The sequence below is a fragment of the Cygnus atratus genome, chromosome 1, assembly GCF_013377495.2.
Source record: "Cygnus atratus isolate AKBS03 ecotype Queensland, Australia chromosome 1, CAtr_DNAZoo_HiC_assembly, whole genome shotgun sequence".
Lineage (NCBI taxonomy): Eukaryota > Metazoa > Chordata > Aves > Anseriformes > Anatidae > Cygnus > Cygnus atratus.
The window spans coordinates 111,954,334-111,978,800 of record NC_066362.1 but is presented as its reverse complement, the minus strand read 5'-3'; the positions used below and the strand labels follow the sequence as shown (position 1 = coordinate 111,978,800).

Below are 24,467 nucleotides of genomic sequence, written 5' to 3'. Positions count from 1 at the left end.
CAGTCTGAGGTGGCAGTATGGCAAGTCTGAGGGGAGGACACAGTGGGAGACGCACTCCTATCAGAATGGCATCAAAGTACATTCGTTCAGCATTTACTGGATCTGTTTACAAACCAGATGCTGCAGCATACTGGAACAGTCACATTTTCCTTTGACACTGTCATGCTGAACATTTCCAGAAGGGGAAACTACCAGGTTCTGGAAGTTTGCTTCTTTGTTTTTGATTGCAGGGGATTTTTCTTTGGGGGGGGCGGGAGGGAGGCTGCTGTTTTTTGGAACCAGATAGGAAAAGAGAATAGAGTAGATTTTTCCCCCACTACAGGAAGTCTCTAGATACCACGTCAGAGTAGACTCTTGCTGTACATAGGGATGGCTGTGTCCAGCGCCACGGGAAAACTCATTACAACTAGCACGCAGAGCAGCTGGACTGCTGCGTTAGTTCTAATGAAGACTTTCTTTCTTTCTTTGTACCACAGTTTCCTCTGTAAATTCAATATCATAATTAGTGTGAATGACAAATAAAATGTTTGACAAGTATGCACATTGGCTTGCTGCGTTCTTTCATCAGGGAGAAAACTGTCATAGAGAAAGTAACCATCAGATAAAGGATATTGACAGTGTAGCATTCACAACATCAAAAACACATTTCCATACTTTTTTTTTTTCCAATTGATTTCTTTCTTTTTTAACATTAAATTTTTAACATTAGGTTTTTAACATTAAATGACATTTTTTCTGCTGTGGGGTGACCTGGCCTGCTATCCAATAGGATCATCAAAACAAGACTGAAATGAGACTTTGCATGTACAGAAGCCTGATAATTGAATTACAACTCCATCTTGATCAAATTTGAATAATCTAAGATTTTCTCTAGCTTTTATTCTTCTCCCTCAATCTTTTGCTTCTTGGTTTGGATCTTTCTTGATATTGATGAGTTGAACCTTACTTGAGGAGCACCAAAAGACTTAGTTTGAGGTCATGCTACTTATGCTACTTATAAGATACACTGGTGTTTGTTTGTTTTGTCTTGAAATAAATAATGGAACAGTAGTGTTACATTAGTATGTAGTGAAACATTAATATGGGGGAATCGAGCTTTCAAAATGAGAAGAAAAAAAAGAGTCAATACTGAAAGCTCAATCTGAAAGCCTCTGTATCTATACATACAGATATATATAAAATCTTCTAATATTAGCCTGACAGAATATATTGCATTATATAAAGAAGCTTTCAGTAGTATCCTTCTATACAATAATGTATACATACAAGGATTAACTTTCATCTACTACTCTCAGTGAAAAACAAGCTACAAAGCAAACTACTACAGCTATAATTTTTCTGACAACTTGTCAGGTAGCATTCCATCTCTCAAATGATAACTCATATTATCTTTTTAAAATTAGGATCAAGAGACTAAGAGAAAACAGTTTCTGAATTCCAGGTACTTAACTTTCTAACCTCTTTCTAACCTATTTAGGCTGGGCTCACGCATACCTCTGACACGGTTACTGCTCAGTATGACCGCATGACATTTCTTTCTGGCACAATCCCACGTTATCCAACAGCATTGCACTTATATTTTTGCAAGGGTCTACCACAAAGATTCTTCTCCCTGCCCTCTGAAACCCAAAAGCACTTTAGAGGTGGATGCTCAAGCAGAGCACATTCTAATTTCGTTTCTTACTGGAACACAACAGGAAGAGAAGTTACAAATAGTGACATCAAAACACCAACAACCACCACATCGCGACCCTGGGCAACTCAGCAGAAAGATTCGCCCCTGCCCCTCTGCCCTCCGGGGAGCTGCCCCGGGGCATCCCGGAGGCCAGGAGGCTGGGCCATGCCTTCTTCTGGCAGCTGGGAGAGGCCGGCTCAGCCCCACCGTTGGCTGGTTGAGGGGAGGAAGAGGGAAGGGCAAAAAGGTGAGGAAGACAAAGGCTGGAGGCTGCTGTTTGTGAGAGGAGGGGCTGGCGAGGGTGAACCCACAAGGCTGTTGACTTGTTGTTATACCTTACACCCTGACTGACAGCTTTTGATGGCCTTCAATTATAGAGGCCATTGTCACGGGTGTTCTCCCACACTGCTTTGTTTGACTTGTGCAATGAGGAAACATCCCTCCCTGTGGAGTCAGGCCCCAGAGCTGAAGCAGCTTATTAAATACTGTCAGCCTGAAAGGCACTGTACGTCTCAACACAGCTGTCCTGGAAAGACAACACAGGTGTGTTACCTTTGGCTTACGTGGCTTTTTTTTCCCTCTTTTCAGTGGCTTGTCACACAAGACAACAGGCACGGATTAGTGGCGCAGTGCACTGTGCCCAGGAGTTATAGCCCTTTTTCTGAGCAGGCACAGAAACGCCGGGTATTGGTGCAACGTGTGTGGTCACAGAACTGACAGTGAACTCCGCGTTAGCTGCTCCAAGACAGACCTTGTTCACAGCATTCAGAGCTTATAAGCCTATTACCACTGCCACTGCTACGTTACTGGAAGACCTTGCGATGACACTGTGGTTTCCAGACATGACTAAAGCATGACTCAGTCCAGCGCTGTGAAAGGGCCAAAAATATAATTTAACTGTGGCCCCATATCTTTTTACAACACAGGGCTTTTTACAAGTCTATAAGACGCTTTGGGAGAGTGTCTCAAGTGTTACTTTAGGCGCCCCCCTCTCCCTGGAAGACAGCACCTTTATCACTGTTTCGCTCTGCTGCCGGCTCACATTAACTTTGCCTCCGGGGTGCCCTGTGGAGCAGAAGTCCTAACTGAGTAGGCAGCATCTCAGGGAAGGAATGTCCGAATTGCAGCTCATCGCAGCTCTCGCCTGCTGGGGGAGGGAGGCACAGTGTAGATAAAAGCGTGTTTAACCCTGAGGAGAAGGAAAATAAAAGCTCGGAACCTGCAGGTCTTCATTGGAATGTCTAGCTACTGAATTAGGAAGCTTGTTTTCTGGTTTTAAGTTACAGGGACACCTAGAAGTCTCCCAGACTGGATTAGTCAGCACGAGTCACTGTCTGGGAATTGTTTGGGTTTGCGAGAGAAGGATAAAACAATTTAGAAAGAAAATCTAATACACAGATTTAAAACATAGCCTGCTTTCAGAGCAGGGAGGGGGTCAGGGCTGATTTGTAGGCTTTATAAAACGCTGGTTCCCAAGGCTAGGAACGCTGTCAGAAGATAGAGACCTGCTCCTTGCTGATGCAGAATTGTTTTCTGTAGCATGTAAGCAGTGCCTCTGGCTGTTTTACTTTCAAATGCCCCAAATACAGGAACACACACAGCTTCTCTGTGGAAGCTCAGAGGGCAGCTTTACTGCTACCTGCACGCTGCACTCTGCTGCTGCACTTGCTGCGTCCTGCAAGCTGCACTCGGGGCAACCTCCACTTCAATCCCTAAGGAGCTCTCTGAGGTCTGGGTGTGCTTCATGTGGCCACCAGGTTTATGCCCACTGGCTGCATAGTCCCACTTCCCCTGTTTTCTCAAACCAGACCCCCTCGGGGTCAAGACCCCCCAGTTCAAAACACAGCTCTGGCCCCTGTCTGCAGGGACACCACAGGTACAAGGTGAAACCCACGCCACAGAGCTCAGCCCCGTTATTTCAGTGTCCCCTAACACCAACAGCTGCCCAGCCTTTTTATACAGCCTTCTTTGAAGGATCCCAGTGGTTCAACAGCACTATGTTATTGCATCAGGTGAGCATTGCATCCATACAGACATGGAAGTCCTTCAAAACAGGCTGAAAATCAGCTAATTGCCACTGGAATAGTAAAATCCCCGTGTAAAGACCCTGTAGCAAGCTTCACCCTTCCCCTCCTAAAAATTTGTGATAAAGAGTTGCTCTGAATCAAGGTGATATGGATCATTTTACATGTTGAATATATGTGCTTCACTTTCTCTATGTAAAACATTAGCTAAATTTGCAGGGGGGGAAGAAGGCATTATTATTAAGCTACTGTCATCCCCCCCCTTCTTTTTCCCTCCTGCTCCCTCCACTCACACATGCATCTCTGGTATCTCTCCAGCCTCCTGCAGAACCTCAGTGACGTCAGTCCACTCTGGGGGGATGTGTGAGCACAGCAAGCCAAATGCCAGCATGGCCATCCCACGGGCACTGTGATTTGGGGGCTGGATGGGAGGAGGAGTTCTTCTGTTTTGGGACAGAGAAACACACTTCCCAAAGTTTCTGCACACAGCAAAAATCTGTCCGTGTGGTCCTGAAATAACGTTCAGTTGTATCCTTTTGAAAACGCTGAAACCAAAATGATCCTGGTTGCCAAAGGCTGGAGCCTGCCAGCTTAGCTGGGAATCCTGGGCCTTGCGGGCTCCTTGCTCTGTGGGAAGCAGGCAGCGCTGCTGGTGATACGGTTGGGGTGAGTCAGCATGTTGCACCAGTTTATCAGAAATATTGCCAATCGGCTCCAGGTATGAGTGGCCAAAAGCAAGCTCATCCTACGCAGGCATTTTGGCTGTTGTTCACTGCTGCTGTTGGGACTGTGCCTGTCATCCCATGGGTTCACCTGGATGACCTTGCAGACCTGAGTCCAAAGGTGTTAAAGAGGAAGATATTTTGCCTTGTAGTTCTCCCTTTGCAAATGGGATCTCTTTGAAGTTAGAAAGACTGTTTTGTAATGCCCTGTAGACTTCCTAACCTCCCTGGGTCTTTAAACATCTCACCTATTGGAAAATATTTGTGTCCCTTCTCGTTGTCCTGTAGCCAAGCTTGACATTTTCTGCTTTCTGAAGTCTTACATGCACATTATTTCTTCCTAAGACATCAAACTTTTGGGGTCGTGCTTCTGTTAGTTCTCTCAAGGGTGAAGTTAATAAATGAGGAGTGAATCCTGCAAAGCAGAGGTGCATTTTACCAATAAACAGAACGCAGGAGACTTTAATGGCTGGCAGACCATCCTGTTTCAGTGACTGGCCTATAGCTGAACTGGCTATAGGCAAAATTTGGCTTCAGCTGCTGTCTCCAGAACAAACACCTGCCCGTGTTCTTCCTCACCCTTAAAGAGGTGGCTTCTTCTCATTTGTGTTTGCTTGCAGTGCTTCCTCAAATAAGGTTAAGTCAGTCCATAGCTGGGAACCAGAGAGGTCAGAAAATGGGGAGGAAATGAAAAGGAATAAAAATTATGAAAATCACAAAGCATGATTTGAAAGATAAAACTACAGGTATGTAGCCAATTTACAAGGCATGCTTGTTTTCCATATATGCCTCAAGCAATAGTCTTTGGGGCAATCTTTGTTGCCATGTCTCCACTGCCGCCTGTCTCACAGGAGATGACTACTCTATGACTCTTCAGTGTCTCTTTACTAGATTTTAAAGTCTTAAAGATGCATCGTTCATCCAGATCTTGCCATAGCATATATGCAGTTATGCGACACAGTCAAGAAGTTTCCAGGTTTCCATTCAGCCAGTGTGGCTGCATTAAGACAAAGAAGGTGTCACTCATTGAGGTTCCCTCCTTGGGGGTGGTGAATTTCGCTGCTCTTCAAGGCTTTTGATACAACAGTGTACTGAGACAAGAGTGGGTGGAAGAGAGTCACTTCTGTGAGGGATATTTTTGTGCCCTGTTTGCAATGTCTGCAGGTGTATTGAGGTTTGCCTCCCACAGGAAGCCTGGTGGTTTCAGGAACGCAGCTATGCGTGAGGGAAGAGTGAGTTGTGTTTGGTCTGTCTTGTGGGGTGGAAGAGGGGCAAGTGGGAGGTCAAATTTATTCCAAATCTTAAAATAAGCAAAAATTGCGTTTCCTGTCTGGTATTCCTCCCACCTGGATTTTGCAATCAGGATAGAGAAGGAGGATGTAGCAGAGTTCTGCTAAAGAATTTTTTTTTTTCATTGTCTATTAAAGAGGCACAAGAACAGTCCCCAAAGTGTGGTTTCTCCTTCCAAAGCAGGAAGCTGTAACCAGTCAAAACAGGGAAAGTTCTGAAGTTCTGTTTTTTATCCTGGTAAAACAAACAAATCACTATATGTTAGAGCTAAACCACCCTAGGAAACAGGTTCTCCTCTGTGATGCCAATGGAGATGGATGCTGCAAGGAGAATAACGTCGTCTTCTTACAGTGATTGCTCAGTACCTCTCAGAGTTAAATTCCTCAAGTGTCTCCTTTCTTGTTTGTACCATGGCTCACACACTGGAGCTTTATGATCTAGAGCTCTCAGCTGCTGTTAATAACCCATCATTAGAAACTAACACAGCTCCCACAAGTTGCTTATCTCCCTGCCAGTTGTTACGTTGCTATATTAAATGCAGCTATTCCTGTACTTTTCCCCCTTTCCTGTCCTATGGAACTGTGTTTGTCCATCTCAACTGTGCTCTTCCATCACATCTAGATCGTGTCCACCCCTGTGTGGTGTCATCAGGTGTGTCTCTCTTTCAAACAAGTCCATGTGCCATACAGACACCTGAGAGCAGGATTAGGGGGTAAGCACCCACTGAGACAGTAAGACGTGTCCTATCACAGGTGCTGCTTCAGAATTTAGACTTATGTTTGCTGAATGATATAACTTAGCAGTGAACGTACTTGACTGAGGATCTGTCCCTGGCTTTTTCACTTGCCAATGGCTGTAGCAAAATCCCTTCCTCCCTGTGCCTCCTTTTCCTCATCTGTAAATGGGTGGTGATACTGACCTTCTTGGAGAAGCACTTTGAGCTCCATTGATGAAAAGGTCCATGGAGAGAAGCCTTGTTGTTATTGTTGTCTGCAGATTAAAAACATGCTCATAAATCATCTTTCAGGGATGGTAAAGCAGGTTTCATTGGCTCTGGAGCTGGGTGACTGAACAGAGAAGAATTTCCTTCTTTGGCATTTTCCCCTAGTTTTAATAACTTTGAACTCTTGCTTTAGATCTTGTTTACATTAGGCTGGTTTAGTAACTGTGTGTCTCCCTCCAGCAATTGTCTCCTTCTTCCCCACCTTCCTCAGGTATTTGGTTTAGGTACCAAACATCTGACTCAGGTCTTCCTGGAGAATGGCTGAGCCAGGGTGCATGGAAGAGGGAATCATTTTTCCCTGTTTGTGAGTAGAGGGACTTAACGGGGGAAGGAGGCGGAGGCTGTGTCATGGACGTGGGCCCTGGGAACATAAAAATCTGGGCTGTTACCACACCCGTGTGGCCTCTCGATGAAATGTTAAACACAAACTCCACCGATGGCCAGTGCTAGGAGTGTTCAGGTCAGAGAATTGCCATGGGTCCTTCTACGCCTTGCAAGCTATGAAGCAATGACGCCTGCCTTTTGGGGTCAGGAGGGGAAGGGAAGCTTCTTTGAAAGCAGCAGGTCGCTCAGGGCTTGTGCTGCCCTGGGTTTCGTAAAGAAGGGCATTTATCACGGTGTGGCCTGCAGAAGTCAGTCTCCATCCACCACGAGTGGCAAAGCTGCTTCTTTTTGCCTTTGCTTTTGAAAGCAAAGGGCTCACTCATCCCAGCCCGAGCTGCCCTGCCGGAGCAACGCTTTGGCTCTCCGGCTCCTCGTTACACCACGGGCCCGACCTGGCACCCTGCGTGGCGTGGCGGGGACCCCTCGGGAGCTGCTTCCCCGTCGGCCTGAGGGGTCCCTGCCCCGCGGGGATCGCTGCAAAGAGCCCCCTCGCCTCCCCAGCAAGCCCCGGGAGGGCACCCCCGGCCCCGGCCAGCTCGGCACACCGAGCCCAGAGGCCGCTAGGGGGCCCCCGAGGCCGCCATGGGCCGCCCGCTGCCCCCCGAGCCCACGTCGGCCCTGAGGGAGCCGCCATGTCGGGCGTGGGGCTGCGGGGGGAGGCCTGGGAGGGTGGCACTGGGGGTGGCGCAGGGAGCGGGCAGAGGGTCCCCCTGGTGCCTTCCTGACCGGCAGGAGAGGGAGTGTGCTGGAAGGGAGGGTTAAATGAGGATACCGTGGTGGGTAAATGAGGATACCGTGGTGCCTGAGTGCATGCCTATCTGCTTTGGAGCCGTAAGATACCTCAGAGATACCTCAGCCCTTCTTCACAGAGACGTTTTGGGTGCCCGGTGATGAGCTGTGTTAGGAAACAAACTGAGCCTTGTCTGGCCTGCCTGGGTGTCAAAGAAACCTGTACACACATAAGTAAGACTCGCCCCCAGTAGCCGCTTACCTCCACAACACTTCATGGCCAGGAAATGGGATCAGCTAGGCTGGACGTCATTTTTTACATTTTATCCTTAGGCTGCCCTTTCAAAGAGTTATCGCCCTCCATGGGGACCTGCAGTGCTGCAGACCCACAGAGCAGCGAGAAACTGGCATTAAAAATATAGGAATAGTTGTCTGGCATTAAATCCAGCAGCACCTGAAAGCGGAGGCCCCCCAGCAGCGTTCTGCTGTTTGCTGGGAATCTGCAAGCTGTTCGATACGCTGTTAAATCAGTAAGGGGAGAGGGGGGAGTTTGCAAAATGTGTTTGGTGTCTGTGAGCTTAGCAGATAGTTTCGTGGTTCACATGGTGCTGGCTTGCAGGATTTAAATTGAAAAGGTCATTTTATGAAGTAGTAACTAGGTGTCAGGCTTGGGGAAACTAGGCAAGAGCGAGAAAGGATTCAGCCATTCACTGTGTCTCACTAACCCGTAGCCCTTCAGCTCAAGGGGGCTGCAACCAGGCACGACCAGGCGGAAGAGATATATGTTAGTGGAAGCTGTATGGCAACGTGCTTTCCCTTCTGACAGAAGGGAAATTTTAAAAAGCCATTGACCTTGTCTGCAAGACGTTTTCGCCTACTGTGTTCATTGCTGCTGGATGAGATTTTCAAAGCCATGCCAAGGGTGTATGTAGCTGTGTATCTGCTGTGGAAACGGGTGGAATACGTCCATCTGGCGTTTCTTTTAAAAGTTTCAGTCGCTGATCCTTTTCCTCGCTTCTTCGTCAGGGAAAAACTCGGTCGCCCACTCTGCCACCGCGTGGGGGACTCGAGCAGTACAGCTCCAGGGAAAGGCACCCGAAACCCTGCATTGCAGGGGGGTAGCAGGGGATGGGAATCCAAGCCGGAGGCTCAGAGGTATAGCTGAGATGGGGTGGATTAATTCAGAGCTCCTGATAATTGCAGGTCTCTAAATCTGAAGAAAATAAAAATTCTTTTCTTAACTTAGCTTTCCTATAAGAGGCTTTTCTAACTAGCTGGATACAAGCCTGGAAGAAAGGTGAACAGTATTGTGCCTCTGGGCTTGGACCTTGCAATTATGGGCCATTTGGAGAGAAATCCTGACCCTTCCAGACAGATGGGCTAGCTGCAAGTGTACTGATCAGACAACTGGGACAACTATCAGCAGACAGATCCATAAAAGCTTACGGGGAATAAATTTCAAGAAGTCATGATCAAAACTGTCAGGAGCCATAAATGCATCCAGATGGGGAATAGCTCAGAAGAACTTCCCATTGCCACATCAGAGATCTGGAAGCTTGGAAAATGTTGAAAGTTGACTGTAATATGAGGTTCAAAGCTAATAGGCTGGGTTGTCTGCAGTGTTGTATTATGGCTGTAATCTCAGCAACGCACCAGGCGCCCTGGCTGGCTGATAGGAAGCCTTCTACTCCAGAGGCAAGCTGATTCCTAGCCCTCCAACAATATGCAAAATATTAGTGCTCATTGCTAGCCTCTCACTCTTTCGCATCCAAGCATTTGGAGTGCCAAATGCTTTGTCATGCTTGATCTGCGAGACAGCTTGAGCCCTGTGACAGCATGCTTCCAGTCACATCTGATGAGCTATCCTCCAGATTTATGTTTTTTTCAGTAGAATCCAGCCTGATCCAAAGATGGCAGGAAGGTACCAGACAACAAACGGGATTGTTCAGCAGTGTTTCTCTGACTTTCTGATATTTTATCTTCTACATGCTTGGCTGGCCATGTACTGTCTGGCCCTGAGGGTGCTACCTGGCGCCCAGTCCTGCCCCAGCTGAGCTGCAGCTGTGCTCATCTCTAGCTGTGCTGCTGGCCCTACATGGATGGGCCCTGGCCCTGGCTCACCCCCTCACCTGGCTGGGGCTGTTGGTGGGCCCTGCTAGCAGCTCTGGCTCTGCCCACTGCCTTCAGACCCTGCAGGACGGCACCCGTGAGTGAGGGCACTGCCTGCACTGGGGTCACCCTTTCCTCCCAGCTCTGCATTCCTTAGGGATCAGCTGGCCCTTCCTGTTCCCTGACAGATACCCCGAATAACAAAAATCACAGCTAAGATAAAAAGTCCAGCAAACAACATCTTACATCAACAAGAGGCATTTGAGTCAAAGACCAGCTATCTTTCCTGGCATGGACATGTGTTTTTTAACTGAAAGTACACCACTCTTAGCGCTCATGGACTCTGCTGAGAGGTCTGCAGAGAGGTTGAGGGCTCACCAGATGTGGTGGCTAAATAGTTCATGAGGCAGAGTAACAGTACTGAATGAGGGAAGCTTCTACTGCTGTTGGCCAGGTTTGCTTGTCTCCAGAGTCATCAAGCATCACCTTTTGCAAGAGTTAACATGTAATTTAAACTAAGATTTATGAAATCCTAGAAAAGTGTATAGAGCTACACAGTAAGAATCATAACATGGTAATGAAAGAAAGTTGTGGTCTTCATGCAACGTGGTTTTGGCTGGTTGGAATGGGAAACATAGATAATATTCAAGTATCCTGAATTTAGTGCTAATATTTATGTGGTGCAGTTTAAAGACCCATGAGATTAGCCCATAGTATTCAGAGGAACCTAAGTAAAACAGGCACAATGAGATCTTCCCACCCAATTTCCCAAGAGCCTTGCCTTTGCTGTTTGGTTGAAAGCATATGCCCAGAGCTAACTATCAGTGTTGTTTCTGATAAGCATTGGGCTAAGGAAAGGCAGGACCTACAACTTCCCTTCCTGGGTGACTTGCCAGGGTGCCTGCAGAAGAAATTTTTAAAAGTGAGGGCTGTTGCTGAACCCCTTATGCCCCTTGTCTGAAGCACTGATACAGACCGAATCCTCCAAAACGTGCTGATACCCTACCAGCCAATACTGTAAGGCAGGTTGCATTTCTTTTAGTAGTCTTCTTTGGATGCTGTGTTTCATTGTCATGTTTAACTTTTAATGACTAGTGAGTTCCTAATGTGCATGTAGTCTGAGTGATCGTGTCTGCGTGAAAGCAGGTGTATGTTCCTTGACTTGACCTAAGCCTTGAAAAAGAAGCTGTACAGTAAATTACTAAATGAGTATATTTTCTCAAGGCTACATGTTTTGAAAGGAGAGAATGTTTTTTTACTGGTAGAAGAAAAAAAAAATCACCTCCTGCATACTGAAATTCCATCTCTGTCCCGTTTAGATGTGCCTATCCCCAATATATAGTTAACTAGGTATCTCAGAATTATTCATGCATTTATCTTCATTGCTCACCTGGGCGTTAAATAGGCACAAACCATAATTTTAAATGCTGTAAATTCAGACAGCTGCATAACAACTAGGAGCAAATCTTGCCAGTGGCCAGAGCCATACTAGATGCAGGCCTGGGCAGCTCCTTCATCGGGAGGTTGCAGAAGTGCTGAGGTTTCTACACGGAAATGCTGCTGACCTGAGCCTCCCGTACAGCACCAAAAAGGGCCCCTGGCTGTGCAGCCCTGTTTGCAAATGTGTTGTCAGGAGATTTTTTTTTTGCCATTTGATAACTGTCAACCTTGCTTTAACGTAGGGCCTGAAGGAGAGAGCAATTGTCTCCCCAGCTCAAGGAAATCCAAAAAAACTGAGGAGTCCTCCACTGACTTCTGGTAGAGATGAGGGGAGATAAATGAAACGATCCGATGGGCAGGCCTGAGACATGTTTGTTTTGCATCTGTTATTTTATTATGTTTGGGAGGCATTTCTGGTAAAAAGAGGAGCCTAATTAAGTGGAGGAATGTTTGTAATCGTAACCAGGGATAGAAGTCGGAGCCAAGCAGCTATGCTTCAGCCTCCCTGGGGTGCATTGGTCACCCTCACCAGGGCAATAGCTTCCAGAATTGGAATGCAAAAGTTATAGCCTCAAAAAAAATGAAACAGCAAACCAAAACCAAAACGGCAGAGAGTACTGACAAGGGGGAATGGCTAATGGAGCCCACAGCCTGGATCAGACTTTGCTGCTGAGCAACTTTTTACAGTCCTAAAATGCAAGGGGGATATTACTGCAGGGGGGCGGGAAGCAACTGAGCCTCAGCATCTGAGAGCCTCTGAGAGCTGAGCCGACCAGCTTCACCAAAAAAAGACGAATGTGAAATAGTGATAGTAACATACCAGGAGCTAAATACTGTGTCTTATGCTGTTTATATACCTCTTTTTTCTCCCATTAATAAAACATTATTTATGAAGTCAACTGAGTCATGTTTGCAAATGAAGAGAATTAGCTTGCTGAGCACCAGAAAGTTGAGTTTTATTTTTCCCAAGCTTCTGGATGGGCATCTGAGTTTAGAAGTGACCCCTAGGATTTGAACTCAGCCCTTGTTGCCAGTCAAGTCCTGGCAGAAAGGTTATACAAGTAAATGAATTTTATCCTTCCTTTCCCTGCCCAAGGCCTCAAACAGCAGCTTCGGTTACATCCAGGCTGTGTGGTATCCTGTCAAAACAATTCACTAGTCTCTTTCTTGTGGTTTCCTTAGCCAAAAGCACAGCCAAAACCTGTCCGTACTCAGATCTGACCATTCGACCTAGCTTTGGTTTCAGGAGACTGCCAACAAACAGGAGGCAGTATCACGCTGAAATGTTGGCTCACCTGAGGGAGTCACAAGTGGCAGATGAAAGGCTGACAAAACAGCCACTGAAACCATCTGGAGAAAGACGGAGCCAGATGTGATACTGTTTGTTTAGACTCAGCCTTGAATGAGTTCTGGGTGAGGAGATGTGGGCAGGGTGAATTCTTCAGAATTAAGCTACGGGGCATCCTTCCTCAGAGAGAACTGGGTCATGGGCACCCTCCAGGAAGGTTTCGCATTCTTACCTTCAGCAAGAAGACCAGTCCTCTCCCCAGCTGTGTACTTACAACATGTTTTACACATGCTGGGAAAAGGACAAATTTGTGGTGATGGCACCAAAGAAGAGAGCTGTGCTTTGTTCCAAGCACTGCTCTCAGCCCTTTCTTCTTGTTTGGGGAAGCTCACCTGGATTCCCCACTTCTTCCCCTGCACCTAAGATGCTCCCCTGCCCAAGAGAGGAAAGCTGCTGTTTGTGAAGTAGAGAAGCCCCATTAGGCAGCGGGGGAACCCGATAAGTGGACATACGGAGTTAGGTACATGCACTGCAGTGCAGCCCTGGGCTTGGAACAAAAGGCAGACTTTTGCCCAGTCAAATGTCAGTGCTCACTCTGAGCTGTTTCCCTTTCCCCGGTGTAGTTCTGGGGCTCTTCCCCGTGTTGCACTGCCTGTATGCTGGGGAAGTACAGCCCAGGGTGTGCTTTTAAGTTCAGACACCACTCTGCTACTGAGAATGCCCCTTGTAGCCTTTTCTCTGGCTTCAGGTGCCCCTGACACACAGGAGGAAAGCTCTTGACGATCCCTCCCTGCAAGCTGAGGCAAGCTCTTGAACCAGCAGCACATCACTCCCTCCCCACTGCTGGCTGCCAGCAGTTGGGTGATTTAGCCCTGCTTCTGACAGATTCATCCAGGCTGATTTCACCCCTACCTCGTGTTTCAATTCAGTCCCCAGGAGGACCTGACTGAGTTTGGAGGCTTTGCTATTTATCCAGCTCCTCACTGTTTGCTGTGCTGACAGCTGGCGTCACCGGCGTGTTTGAAATCTGGGCTGCCCAAGTAGCGCTCCCGATTCTTTTCTGCACCTTGACAATGCCAAGCCAGGAGATCGGCCCCGGGCTGCTGTTAGCGGTGACCACGCTCAGTCCCAAAGTTTGCACACACGCGTTTGAGATTCCCCTGTTCAAGCAGCGATGACACCCGGTTAATGTGTTTGCTCAGGCAGAGAAAAGGCTTCTGACGTTGGTGACTCAGTTACTAGAGTCAAAGCAAACCACAGAAAGCAGAAAAAGACGCATCGCCAAATGTCGGAAGGCAGGCTGCTGAAGTGGAGTTGGATATGGAATTTGTTCTCCGGGTAATGAGGAAAGACCAAGGGTTTATAAGGCAGGGGATGGGATGGTTTGCTTGGCCAGAGAGAACATGCACACGAAGGAGTTTTGCCAAGCTTTGTAGAAAGGCACCCACCGTACAGGCTTAGGCACCCAGAAGATCCTGTTTGACCACAATGGCAACTACCGTGCTGGCTAATATCCTTATCGCTGTGGTCATTTCAAATGCTTTTCTAGCAGCCACTTCTCCTGCCACGCCTGCAAAACCAAAGCTTCCAACAGGTAAGGTCTGCCTCAGTGCAGCATCCCGATGCCGTCCTGCCATACATCCCATTCAGATGCCAGTTTCCTGTCGTGGGTGTAATTGTTTGGTGGTCTGGTTGGAAAGATGTAACTTCACAGATGTAACTAAAAAAAATGAAAAGAAGACTTTAGTAGTATGATAGGGATAACTAAGATATGCAGTGAGATATTATCAGGTGGAGTAACTCTCATAGCGCCACTGAGGAAACCAGCTTGCCAAAGATGCTGCATTCCTTTTAACAAACCCTTTTTATTATTTAAGAATGTACCTTTTTAATTGTAATCATTTAATTATTTACTATATTTTAATAATATTATCTAATTATCTTTATTTTAAAATATAATTTAATAATATATTTTTATTTTGTGTACTAATGCTATGTACTTTACAGCCAACTGCCACTAAGCTGAGCTATACTAGAGACCTGTAATCTCAGTAAGTGCTAGGCTACCTTCTTGAGGTAAACATATGTAAACAGGACAATTAGGTGTGAATGCAATCAGACTGTCAGTATGTAGGTACTATTTTACGCATGCCGTTTAGGAATATCATAACATTTCTTTTTTGTTTCTCACAAACCAAGCTCAGAGGCAGATGTCATTGGAGATTCCTGTAGCTGATCAACAAGAAAGGATCCTGAAATTTTTGTCAGTGTTTGATGCACAAAAAAGTGCCAGTCCCACAGCACACCCTAAAATCGGTGGAATCAAAGGTAATTATCAAAAAAAAAAAAATATTTGCTCTGGAAATTTGCAAATCTGCTACTGTTTTTGCGAAGACAAAATGTTTTAAATAACTAATTGTGTATGCCTTTTTCTATAATGCATGTAAGAATCCTGTAACAAAAAGTGTCAGGTATCTTTTTGAATGGGTTAAAAGTCTTTTTTATTTCTTTGACTGTTTTTAAGTGTGTTTTTCTAAGGAAATGATAAGACTGGGAATTCTGTATGTTCGTCTGTATGTTGGGGCAGGGCTTTTTGGGAAGGAGAGGTGAAACAAGAAAACTGAAGGAAGCTTCAGCCTTACACATATTCCCTAGCAAAATACCTTGATTTGATTTTAAAAGGAAATGACGACACTTACCTATTTCAAAGACTCTCCACTAAAAGGTCTTATAAGCATGCAAGTTTTCAGTGTGTTGGAAAAATCCAAAAATGGAAAGAAAAGCAAGCTGTAAAAAAACTTACTGTGAGCTATGTCATTGCAGATGTTTTTGAGTATTTTAATGACACCTCATTTATTGATGTTGGTTCTGTATATTTTACTTCTAGTACAATTTGCAGTGTCATTCAACACTAGTGACACAGCATGACTCAAATATTGAAGAGAGAATAATATCTGCAGGGCAGAGGTCACATTTCAACATAACTGGAAGCAAAAACACAGTCAGGAAGGTGGAGGGATTTAAACAAGAGGCAAACCCACAAGCCACAGAATTTCCCTTGACATTTATTTGGACCAGTCATATTTTGCTTTCAAATCTTAGAGGAGATTCAGTTTCTCTTACTGACACTTGTAGGTCATGTTCTAGCTTCAGAAGGTGAATGCTTTCTAACCTGACTCACGTATACCATTATTTCATGCTACAAATGAGTGTTTCCTCAATACATTCTAGTTTCTCAGATCTACCATCTGCCTGGTTCAGATGTTAAACATGGATTTCACTTCAACCATTAACTTAGTGTAAGTTCAATATCTGTCCATAGTCCTCTCATAAAACTTTTCCACAAAGTGACAGGAAAACCATTTTAACTTAATGAGAGCTGAAAGTGTGCAAATGGAAACAAAGAACAGGATTTATGCGCACAGTTGATGCTAGCCTTATTGTTAACTGGGCATGTTAAAATGAAGAATGTAAGTCTGTGAGCACTGAACATTGCTCTAAATCATGGCGTGAACGTCCTGCTGTGAGAACCAGCACTGAATTTTACTTGTCCAGAAACAATACAAATCCTGTGCAACAAAACCACCCAGCTAAACCCAAACCAAAAAGAGAAACGTTGGCAGCTTTCTCGGGTCAAATTTAGTACATGTCTTGGTACTAGAGACTTTTGTCTGAGTTTTATGGCTTGTCTTTAGGCATATAAAGAGCCTGTCCACTCCGCAGTCAGACAAATTAGGCTGTGGTGATCCTTGTCACTGCCAGAGCTGCTACATTGCCCAACAGGGTTTTCTGACAGATGTATTTATTGTGAGCAGGCAGCTCTGCCTGAATTGATGTGGGTTTATGCTTGTGGGACACAGATTTTCCTGCAGGTGTTCTTGTACCAGGACAATTTCAAAGACCCTTCAGGGCATAGAACTACTTTCCTGGAGATTCAAGTCAGCCATGTGTATCTTGAAAGGCAACTTTTGCCTAAGTGAAAAAATGGGTGAGGTTTTACAGTAGCAAAGCAACTGATTCAGCACAGAAAAATACAGCTAGCACCCCTCCAGAGTTGTCAAGATGCTAGAGGTGATGTTCACCTTTGAGGGCTTCATGACAATGCTACATTTATGGAAAACTGAGCTGTGGGAAGAACCAGCTCTGCTAATTTTCTGCATGGAAGCATCTCATCAAATGCGGGTCATGCTGACGTGCAGGGAGCAGAATCATCATCTTCCAGAACAGCTTCTAACTGTCTTCCACTTTTGCATTTCAGCTTATGACAAGACACATGGAAAGAAAGTCAAAATGGTGAGAACAGGCAGCTGTGTGCTTTCCCTTATTTGTTACTCTAGTTGTTGTTTAATATCTGTACAGTTCTCATCACTGTACAGTAAAGCAAGCTATGCTGTGTTTTGCGTTCCCTGGATTGCTGGTGTTCTCAGTTTCTAAAGTCTGCCTCACTGACATTGCCCTACCTGTGTATTGTTTTGGACAGGGAGGTGTAAATGAAGGTCCATCTGATCCTCCAGCTGAACCAAGAAAGGACCTCCCGGCAGTAAGTCCTCTACATGGGAAGAGCTTCTGGATGCCTGCACTGCCAACCTCCTGGAAAATTAAGAGAGGTGGGACTTAAGGAGTGATGCTGTACCTTGTCTATCTTGTTGCTGGGTCATATTGGTACCATAGCTAGAGTTGCAGAAGGTGATAGAAGTGCCTAATTTAAAAAAAAAGCCTAGTGTAACCCATAGCTTGGTCATTCAGTTTCCCCTAAAATGTACCCACAGGTGAGAAATCAGTTCAGTCTCTAGAGCCATCCAAACTCTGGATTCATGCTAATCACGACAAGTGTTGACACTCACAATAAAGAAGAACCTATCTGGGCCATGAAAACCACTGAACAGTGATCAGAGAGTAGACATTTTAGCCATTATCAAATTGAATCATATCTGACCTTTTATTTCCAAAGAGAAGAGCTCCCCATGTTCGTGTAACAAAATCTCTTTTGGGAAAGCTCTCCCAGGCTTGGACTTGGGGTATGAGACCTCATTTCACCACAGTTTGCCTTATGTCTCTGGACAAGTAACATTTTGTTTGTGCCTCCTTCAGTTCTGTGGGTATGAAATGAGAATAACAGCCTTCCTTTTGTGACAAGGGTGCTGTGGATGGGAGCATACTTCTGAGACAAACTCTACAGCAATGGGAGTGACATAGAAGTCTGGCTAGAAATTAAATATTTTGACATTTTTGGCATGAAATCTTTGAAGATTGTTTTTTAAAATACATCTAATTTTTAACTGGCTTTCAAATGTTTTAGAATGACAACTCCATAAATGAGATGTTGTTTTTAATCCAGATGAATGATTTTGAATGAACCACCATTCAAATTTATAACATAATTTCATGGCAAGTTCTTAAACTCAAGAGGGAAGAAGGATGTTCCATTTACAACTTCTCCCACTCCTATTTTGGTCATGTAATTTCTCACAAAATAAAGTGTGGTTCCTGAACACTTATAAGCATATTCTTCAGAGAGGCAGATAGACAAATCGAGTTTGCATTCTGACAGAGAAGTAGGAACGCAAAGCCTTTAAGGCACTGTGTATTGTGTGCATGTACAACATTGTTTATACAAGGTACGTGCAGTACAAACACTGCCTATTACTCAGAGAGAATATCTCCCTCCCCTTGTCTCAGTTTACCTCTTTTTAATTTCTTTCTTCTTTCGTCTTCTTCTTTTCTACTTCTCTCTCTTCTCCTTGTCCCTTCTATTTCTTGAGCTTTGGATTTATATTCACGGTAGATGTACAAATCAGTAATTTAGTACCTAACTAGCAGTTCATAGCCCTGAGTGGAAGTGAGAATCCCAAATCACATTTTTGTTTTCTATGATTTGCAATTAATTACTAGCCTTCTGCTAGTATAGAAAAGCATGCAAAGCAGAAGAGGAAACATTTACCTCTTCAATCTCTCCCAATTTTTAAGTCAGCTCATTTTTCCAAAGTTGTAATTCATGATTTTTGAAGCTGAGAATGATAGCAGTAGATGTACTTCACTTCAACTTCGTATAACACACATCTGAAGTACTGGAAGATTTACAAGCCAAACAACAAGCAAGAAAAGACTATAAGCTCAAGTGAGCGGAGCTGTGTTTCGGAGCTTGTTACATATTGATCCCTTTTTCTGCACACTGAGTACCCCTCACAGTCCTGCCCAAAGCTGTTCTTAGGTGGAATCTCCTGATTCTGCTCCTCTTACAGTAGGGTTCAAGCACAACAGAAGCCATTCACCTCACTTGCTCGTAAAACTGTAGGGCCAACTGAATTTGTGGCCCCTCTGCCTGTATTTCTGTAGGACCTATGACTGCTTCTAGCTCGAGGTGTGCACTCGGCCCCAGCTGGCATGAGACATGCGTGAGCAGCTCCTCTGCATGCCCTAGGTAGAGACTCTGTGCTGCTTATGCCAGGGGCAAGAAACCCACTCCTTGAATGAGGAAAAGGAGGATGCAGACTAAAGCATTCTAGTGTCTTCCCACATGTACCCAGGAACAGCACTTCACTGGGTGAGAACCACCTTGCTGTGGTATTAGGGGTGTGTCTACCCAGTACAAGCAGGCTGTTGTGGATACCTCCACTCAACTTGTGAAGCAGCATACTTTCACCTAGACAGACTGTCAACTTGGTGAAGGAAAACAGGATAACTTCGGCTCTTGGGACAGCTGAACCAGGTTAGAGCACCGTCACACAAGCCTGCAGAGCCAGGGTGACTAACTGGCTTCAGGAGGGTGCAGGAACGAGGGTAGCAGGTGTAGCTGCTCTCACCTCTTCAGAAGACACAGTGGAAACCTGAGCTGGAAGTGTCACCCAACTGACTGTGTTTCAGCAGACCAACTGGTTTATCAGTTCACTGTTGCAGTTATCTGGGTGTGCTTTTGCTAAGGCACATGCTTTATCTAGAATGAGATGGGAGAGGGAGGGAGGAGGTGGGGACAGGCCTCCAGTTTAGCTCAAATTACATCCACAGTGATGGGGGCTTTATCAGAAGAAATTTTGCTGATACCAGCAGAGGAGCAACCTTTAGAAGGAAGTGTACTGATGCCAGAGTAGTACTTTGCACCTACACCACAAGGTGTTACAGCCAATATTCATACTCCATGGACATATCCTTGTCATCTTGCATCTTAGCTCAGGCATCCCTAGGCACCAAGGGGTGCCTACACAAGCTGTAACTCTATCTGCTACAGCACAGTTACGTGTGAGGCACACAGAGCCTTGTGTCAGGGGAGTGACACACAGCATCCTCCTTACAACACATGTAAGGTCTGGCTCCTTGCAATCTCTGCTGTGAGTATGGCTTCATTACCTGCAGCCATTTAAAGCTATTTCAATGTCCTACAGAGGAGTGAGCTGGAAGATCTGTCCTGTGGTTATTCCTACAGGCAAAGGAGTAGCAGTGTTTTCACCTCCAGAGACCCTTTCTCTTCACTGCAGATCATTTGAGCAGTGTGAAACTTAGTAGCTTGGTGCTGAGCCTAGTGTTTTCAAAATAAAGAACAAGAAGTTGGATGAAAGCAGCTTTTCAAATATTTTTCAGCAAAAGAAGGTACAGATTTGGTTTAGGTCTTGTTTTGCTTTTTAGTCTTGAGTTTAAAAAGGTTTGTTATTCTGTTGTTTCTTTTTATCTCTATTTCTTTTTTTCTCTTTTTCTCTTCTTCAGCATTTCTACCTCTTGTTTTCCCCCTTTCATCACTGAAGAAAAATAAACTAAAATAAAATAAAATGGAATGATAGAAGGAAGAATTCCAAGAAAAACAAATGCCCTCAGCTTTTAAAGGGAGAATTTATTTTGACTTCAGTTCATTGGTTTCATTTAATCAAGAGGTTGGATAATTTACAAATTTTGAAACAAGATTCTTGTTTCCTTTAGTTCATTTTCAGAAGAGATCTTTTCTGTTTGCATTCTGCTCGTGAGTAAAAACTTCTTTATCAGTAAGAGTTCAGTTTAGGCCAGGACCTGGAAAAACCTTGCTCCTGCCCTTCTTTGCAGTTCCTTGATGAAAGAAAACTGAATGCTGATCTGAGCCATGTGTTAGGGAATCCACAAGGCCGTTTTACACCACAGCTCAGAAGCAGGGCCTACATTTGGGCTCTGTCATCTGAGAAAACCAAGAGTAGTTCAGGAATACAATGCCAGTTAAGGCTGCTAACTGGGGAATGTAGTAGTGAGCCACATGGCAAAGCTCTGCTCTCCAAGCCCTGCCACGTATCCAGGGTATCTCACCAGGAAACTCAGTTTTTAGGGCAGCAGCCTCTGAATAGCTTTTAAGGGTCCATGGGGTGCATCTGAGGAGCTGAGAGTGACTGGGTGCTAGCAGCACTTGGGGTGGCTGGTTTGGAGGGAAGTTTGCTAACCTAGTCAAAGTTCTACCATGCTTTGGATAGTTTCTGTTGATTTGACCTTTCAGGGTCACGCCTCACCTTAGCAGTTGATTACTGGTTCTTGACAGCTTAGAAATAACCAGCGGGTGTGGCTTTTAAGCTAAATTTCAGCCAGTTGTAAGGAGCTCATGAGAATTAGATGTTTGCTTATACTGAAACAAATAGCATGTTGATACGGATGATGGATATCAACTTGCTTTCATGAGGTTTAGTTTTTCATCCCTTTGAAGCGATTTCAAAAATAGAATGCATTGCGGGAAATATGTTACAGTTAGTTACCCTGCATTTGATTTTATTTCAGCTTGCTTTTGGAAATACTGCATTGAACGCAAGTAGTGTTTAACCTTCAAGTTGATGGGTCACTCTGAAGACTGTATCTGGGATACTGAAGCTGACACTGAAATCTTCAAAACCCGAAGAATTTTCTACACAAGTGCCTGAAGAGCAAATAATAAAGTAACTGCCTGAGTATATATGCCTTGCGTATAATAGATGTTTAAAAGGGAAATGTAAACATTTGTATTTGAAATGATAAAATAATAAAAACAAATTTTGTACAAGCAACACCACAGAGAAGACTACTTCTGCTAGTAAGCATTTGGAAATCAGTAGCTCTGTCTCCACAAACATGCCTTAAACTAATGGAACATAATCTCAGCCCTGGCATGGGATCAGGCACTACAAATCCATGTCTAGATATTTCATCCATGTCCAGGCCACTCTGACAGGTGGTGATATTGTTAACGTTTGCTTTCTCTCGCTCTTTATCTCATCTAATTTATTCTCCGGCAAATTGTTTTTAAAAATATTTCCATGGTCTTTTAAGATAGAATAACTTGAATGTGGGAAAAGGCTTTTTCTTAAAACAACGTGTTCTATTAGAGGGGCTGGAATCAGACCCTCAAAACATGTAGCGGATATGGCTTCATGTACTATGGGATTATGAGAGCACTTTAGATCACCCTACCCCAGGGCAAATGAGGTGAGTGCAGTTTTCTGATATGCTGGGTCATTTCTGTGACATCTCTACCTGCATTTTCTTCCTGTGTTGCCTGAAATAGCAAACACCAACCATAATGTGCTGGTTTAGGTAGCATCATGTGTGCCCAGCAATCCATTGTGGAAGGCTGGAGCCATGAACAGCTTTTGCATGACTAAGAGGAATAAGGAAACCACAGAACATCAGATTTAAAAACTTTCAGTGGCCACAAGCCTCCAATCAAATATCCTTCCAAACAATACCAGATTTGAAGGGGAAAAAAAACTCTTCAGTTTGCATATATTTCAGTCTTTGCTCTCACCAATGTCCAGGCATGATTTGGAGACAGGTGCTGTGCCCCACAACCAGTGTGACCACCCTCCTTCCGGAAGGTAAAAAAGAGCCATATGGATGTGAAGCAGATGTTACTACACGCTCTCAGGGCCAGAGAATAGTCCAGGCTCTGTTTCATTTATTGAGGGTAAACAGCCATAGCTGCATTTATATGGAGAAGTAAGAGGCCAGCAGCAAGCTTGTGCACTTGGACCAATGCTAGAGCCACCAAGCAGCGAGGACAGCCTATGGCTGCTTGGATTGTCCTAGTTTGATCTTTCCCAAACCAAACCATTACACGTGTGGCCAGCCCCAACCAGAGGGCACGTGGTTTGTGCCAGGTGGCCCTGAGGTCAGGGATCATGCACTGGCCCTTGTTATTTTATTGAGCAGTGATGGGCACGGTCAGTTTGCATTGCTCCCTAGGTATGTGACTGCAGGTCTGTGACACAATTCCTCCAACACAAACCAAAGCTGGGTTACATTTTGCCTCTTAAAATCTAGGCCACTGCTGCAAAGCTTCTTGCCAGGAAACTACTAAGGAAATAAAGACAGAACACTGCTCAAATTATTTATATATTTGTATAATTTCTGTTTAAATTTGTAAGGCATATGAAAAGGGTATACAGATTTTATATTTTATATATATTTTTATATATATGTATGTATTTGAAAATACAAAGTAAGTTAGTAATATGTGATGAGTGACTGCTCAGCTACCAACCCCAGCATGTAAATTCACAATTGAGATTGGGAGGGGAAAGGTATTGTGCCTGTTTTCTCTATAGAGGAAACTAAAGAAACTAGAGAAGTTAAAACTGTGTATTTAACACTGCTTACAAATAATTGTGATAGGACAACTGCATAAGAACTGTGTAGTGTGAAAGAAGAAGCCACCCAGACACAATACACCTGACTCCTATTATTATCCTAAATAATACATTATTATAAAACAAGCGTACGTTTGACACGGGCAAAGATGAACAACTATCTTGTACCAGTCTTTTGTGGATACAGGTGCTACATAGGCTACTTTTAGCCGTTTTCACATCTGTTTTGTACATACAGGCAAAATCCGTCAGAAGGAGACTTCCAGGTGACCTATGACTAAAGCACTGCACCCTCTTGCTGAGAGCCTGCTCAGCAGGAAGCAGTCGCGGATGTACGTTTTCACAGTCCACACATCTCTAGCAGTGCGCTCCCTGATGCCAGCCCAGAGGGTGTTTCTCACCAGCACTGGCCACCCTGAACACAGACTCACGTGAGGCTGGAAGGGTTCATCCAATCCATCCTCCACCTCAGGCAGGAGCTACGTCTCTGCTGTACCCGAGAGACACCCAGCAATGAAGTCCTCATGACTGCCTGAGAAAATCCAATATCCAGGAGCACAACCCAGAAAGGGAAGCGTAAAAGGACTATTTCCTTCCTTACAGCCTCACCTCCTCTTTGATCAAAAACCGAAAGGGAGTCACGTAAGGATGACAAGAAGACATCCTGCACCAGTAGCAAATGAAAGATGTTCACTCGTATGTCTTGTGACAACCAAATCTCTCCCTTATCAAGTATTTATTATCAGATAGTCCACAGGCCAGTGAGTCTGTGTTCCTCTCTTGGTCTGGGAGCACAAGGAGTGGAAAAGTACGATGGGTTACGCAGCCCTGAGAAAGAAGGCAGGATTTATTTATTTTTTTCAATTAATTCTTTTTAATACCAAAGACAATTCAGGCAATCTGAGAACAAGTTGTTCTTTGTTGACCTGCCCTGCAGGTCTCTAGCACAGAGGAGAGGGCTTCTGGGAAGCCAGGTGTGGTCCCACCTACAGGCTGGCCTTTCTCCTGGATTAACCAGGGTGCTGCCTGCGTGCCAGCTGCTGGCGCGCGGCCCTCTGAGGCTTGCGGGGAAGCAAACAGAAACCCTCCCAGTAACTGCAAAGTTTGGCAACAGCTGTGAAACACAGAACAGAGGCAGCAGTAATGACAGGTTAAATATGTGTCAGAAACAGGGCTATTTTTTTTCTTAAAATTCAGTCATTTAGCATAAGTCACTAGTCTGTAACATTGCTGTAATTGTG

The 24,467-nt window shown here is 44.8% G+C and overlaps 1 protein-coding gene across 1 annotated transcript in view; it reads left to right on the top strand.

Annotated features, from left to right (window-relative positions):
- The window catches only part of RUNX1 (RUNX family transcription factor 1), a 179,606-nt gene extending 157,964 nt beyond the window's left edge, over positions 1–21,642 (top strand). Inside the window, exons 7-10 of the mRNA XM_050715657.1 lie at positions 14,864–14,992; positions 16,923–16,957; positions 17,145–17,271; positions 21,386–21,642. Coding sequence (XP_050571614.1) covers positions 14,864–14,992; positions 16,923–16,957; positions 17,145–17,271; positions 21,386–21,420 — 326 coding nt within the window. The 3' untranslated portion in view covers positions 21,421–21,642. The remainder of the gene's footprint in view (positions 1–14,863; positions 14,993–16,922; positions 16,958–17,144; positions 17,272–21,385) is intronic.
- The last annotated feature ends 2,825 nt before the right edge of the window (positions 21,643–24,467 follow it).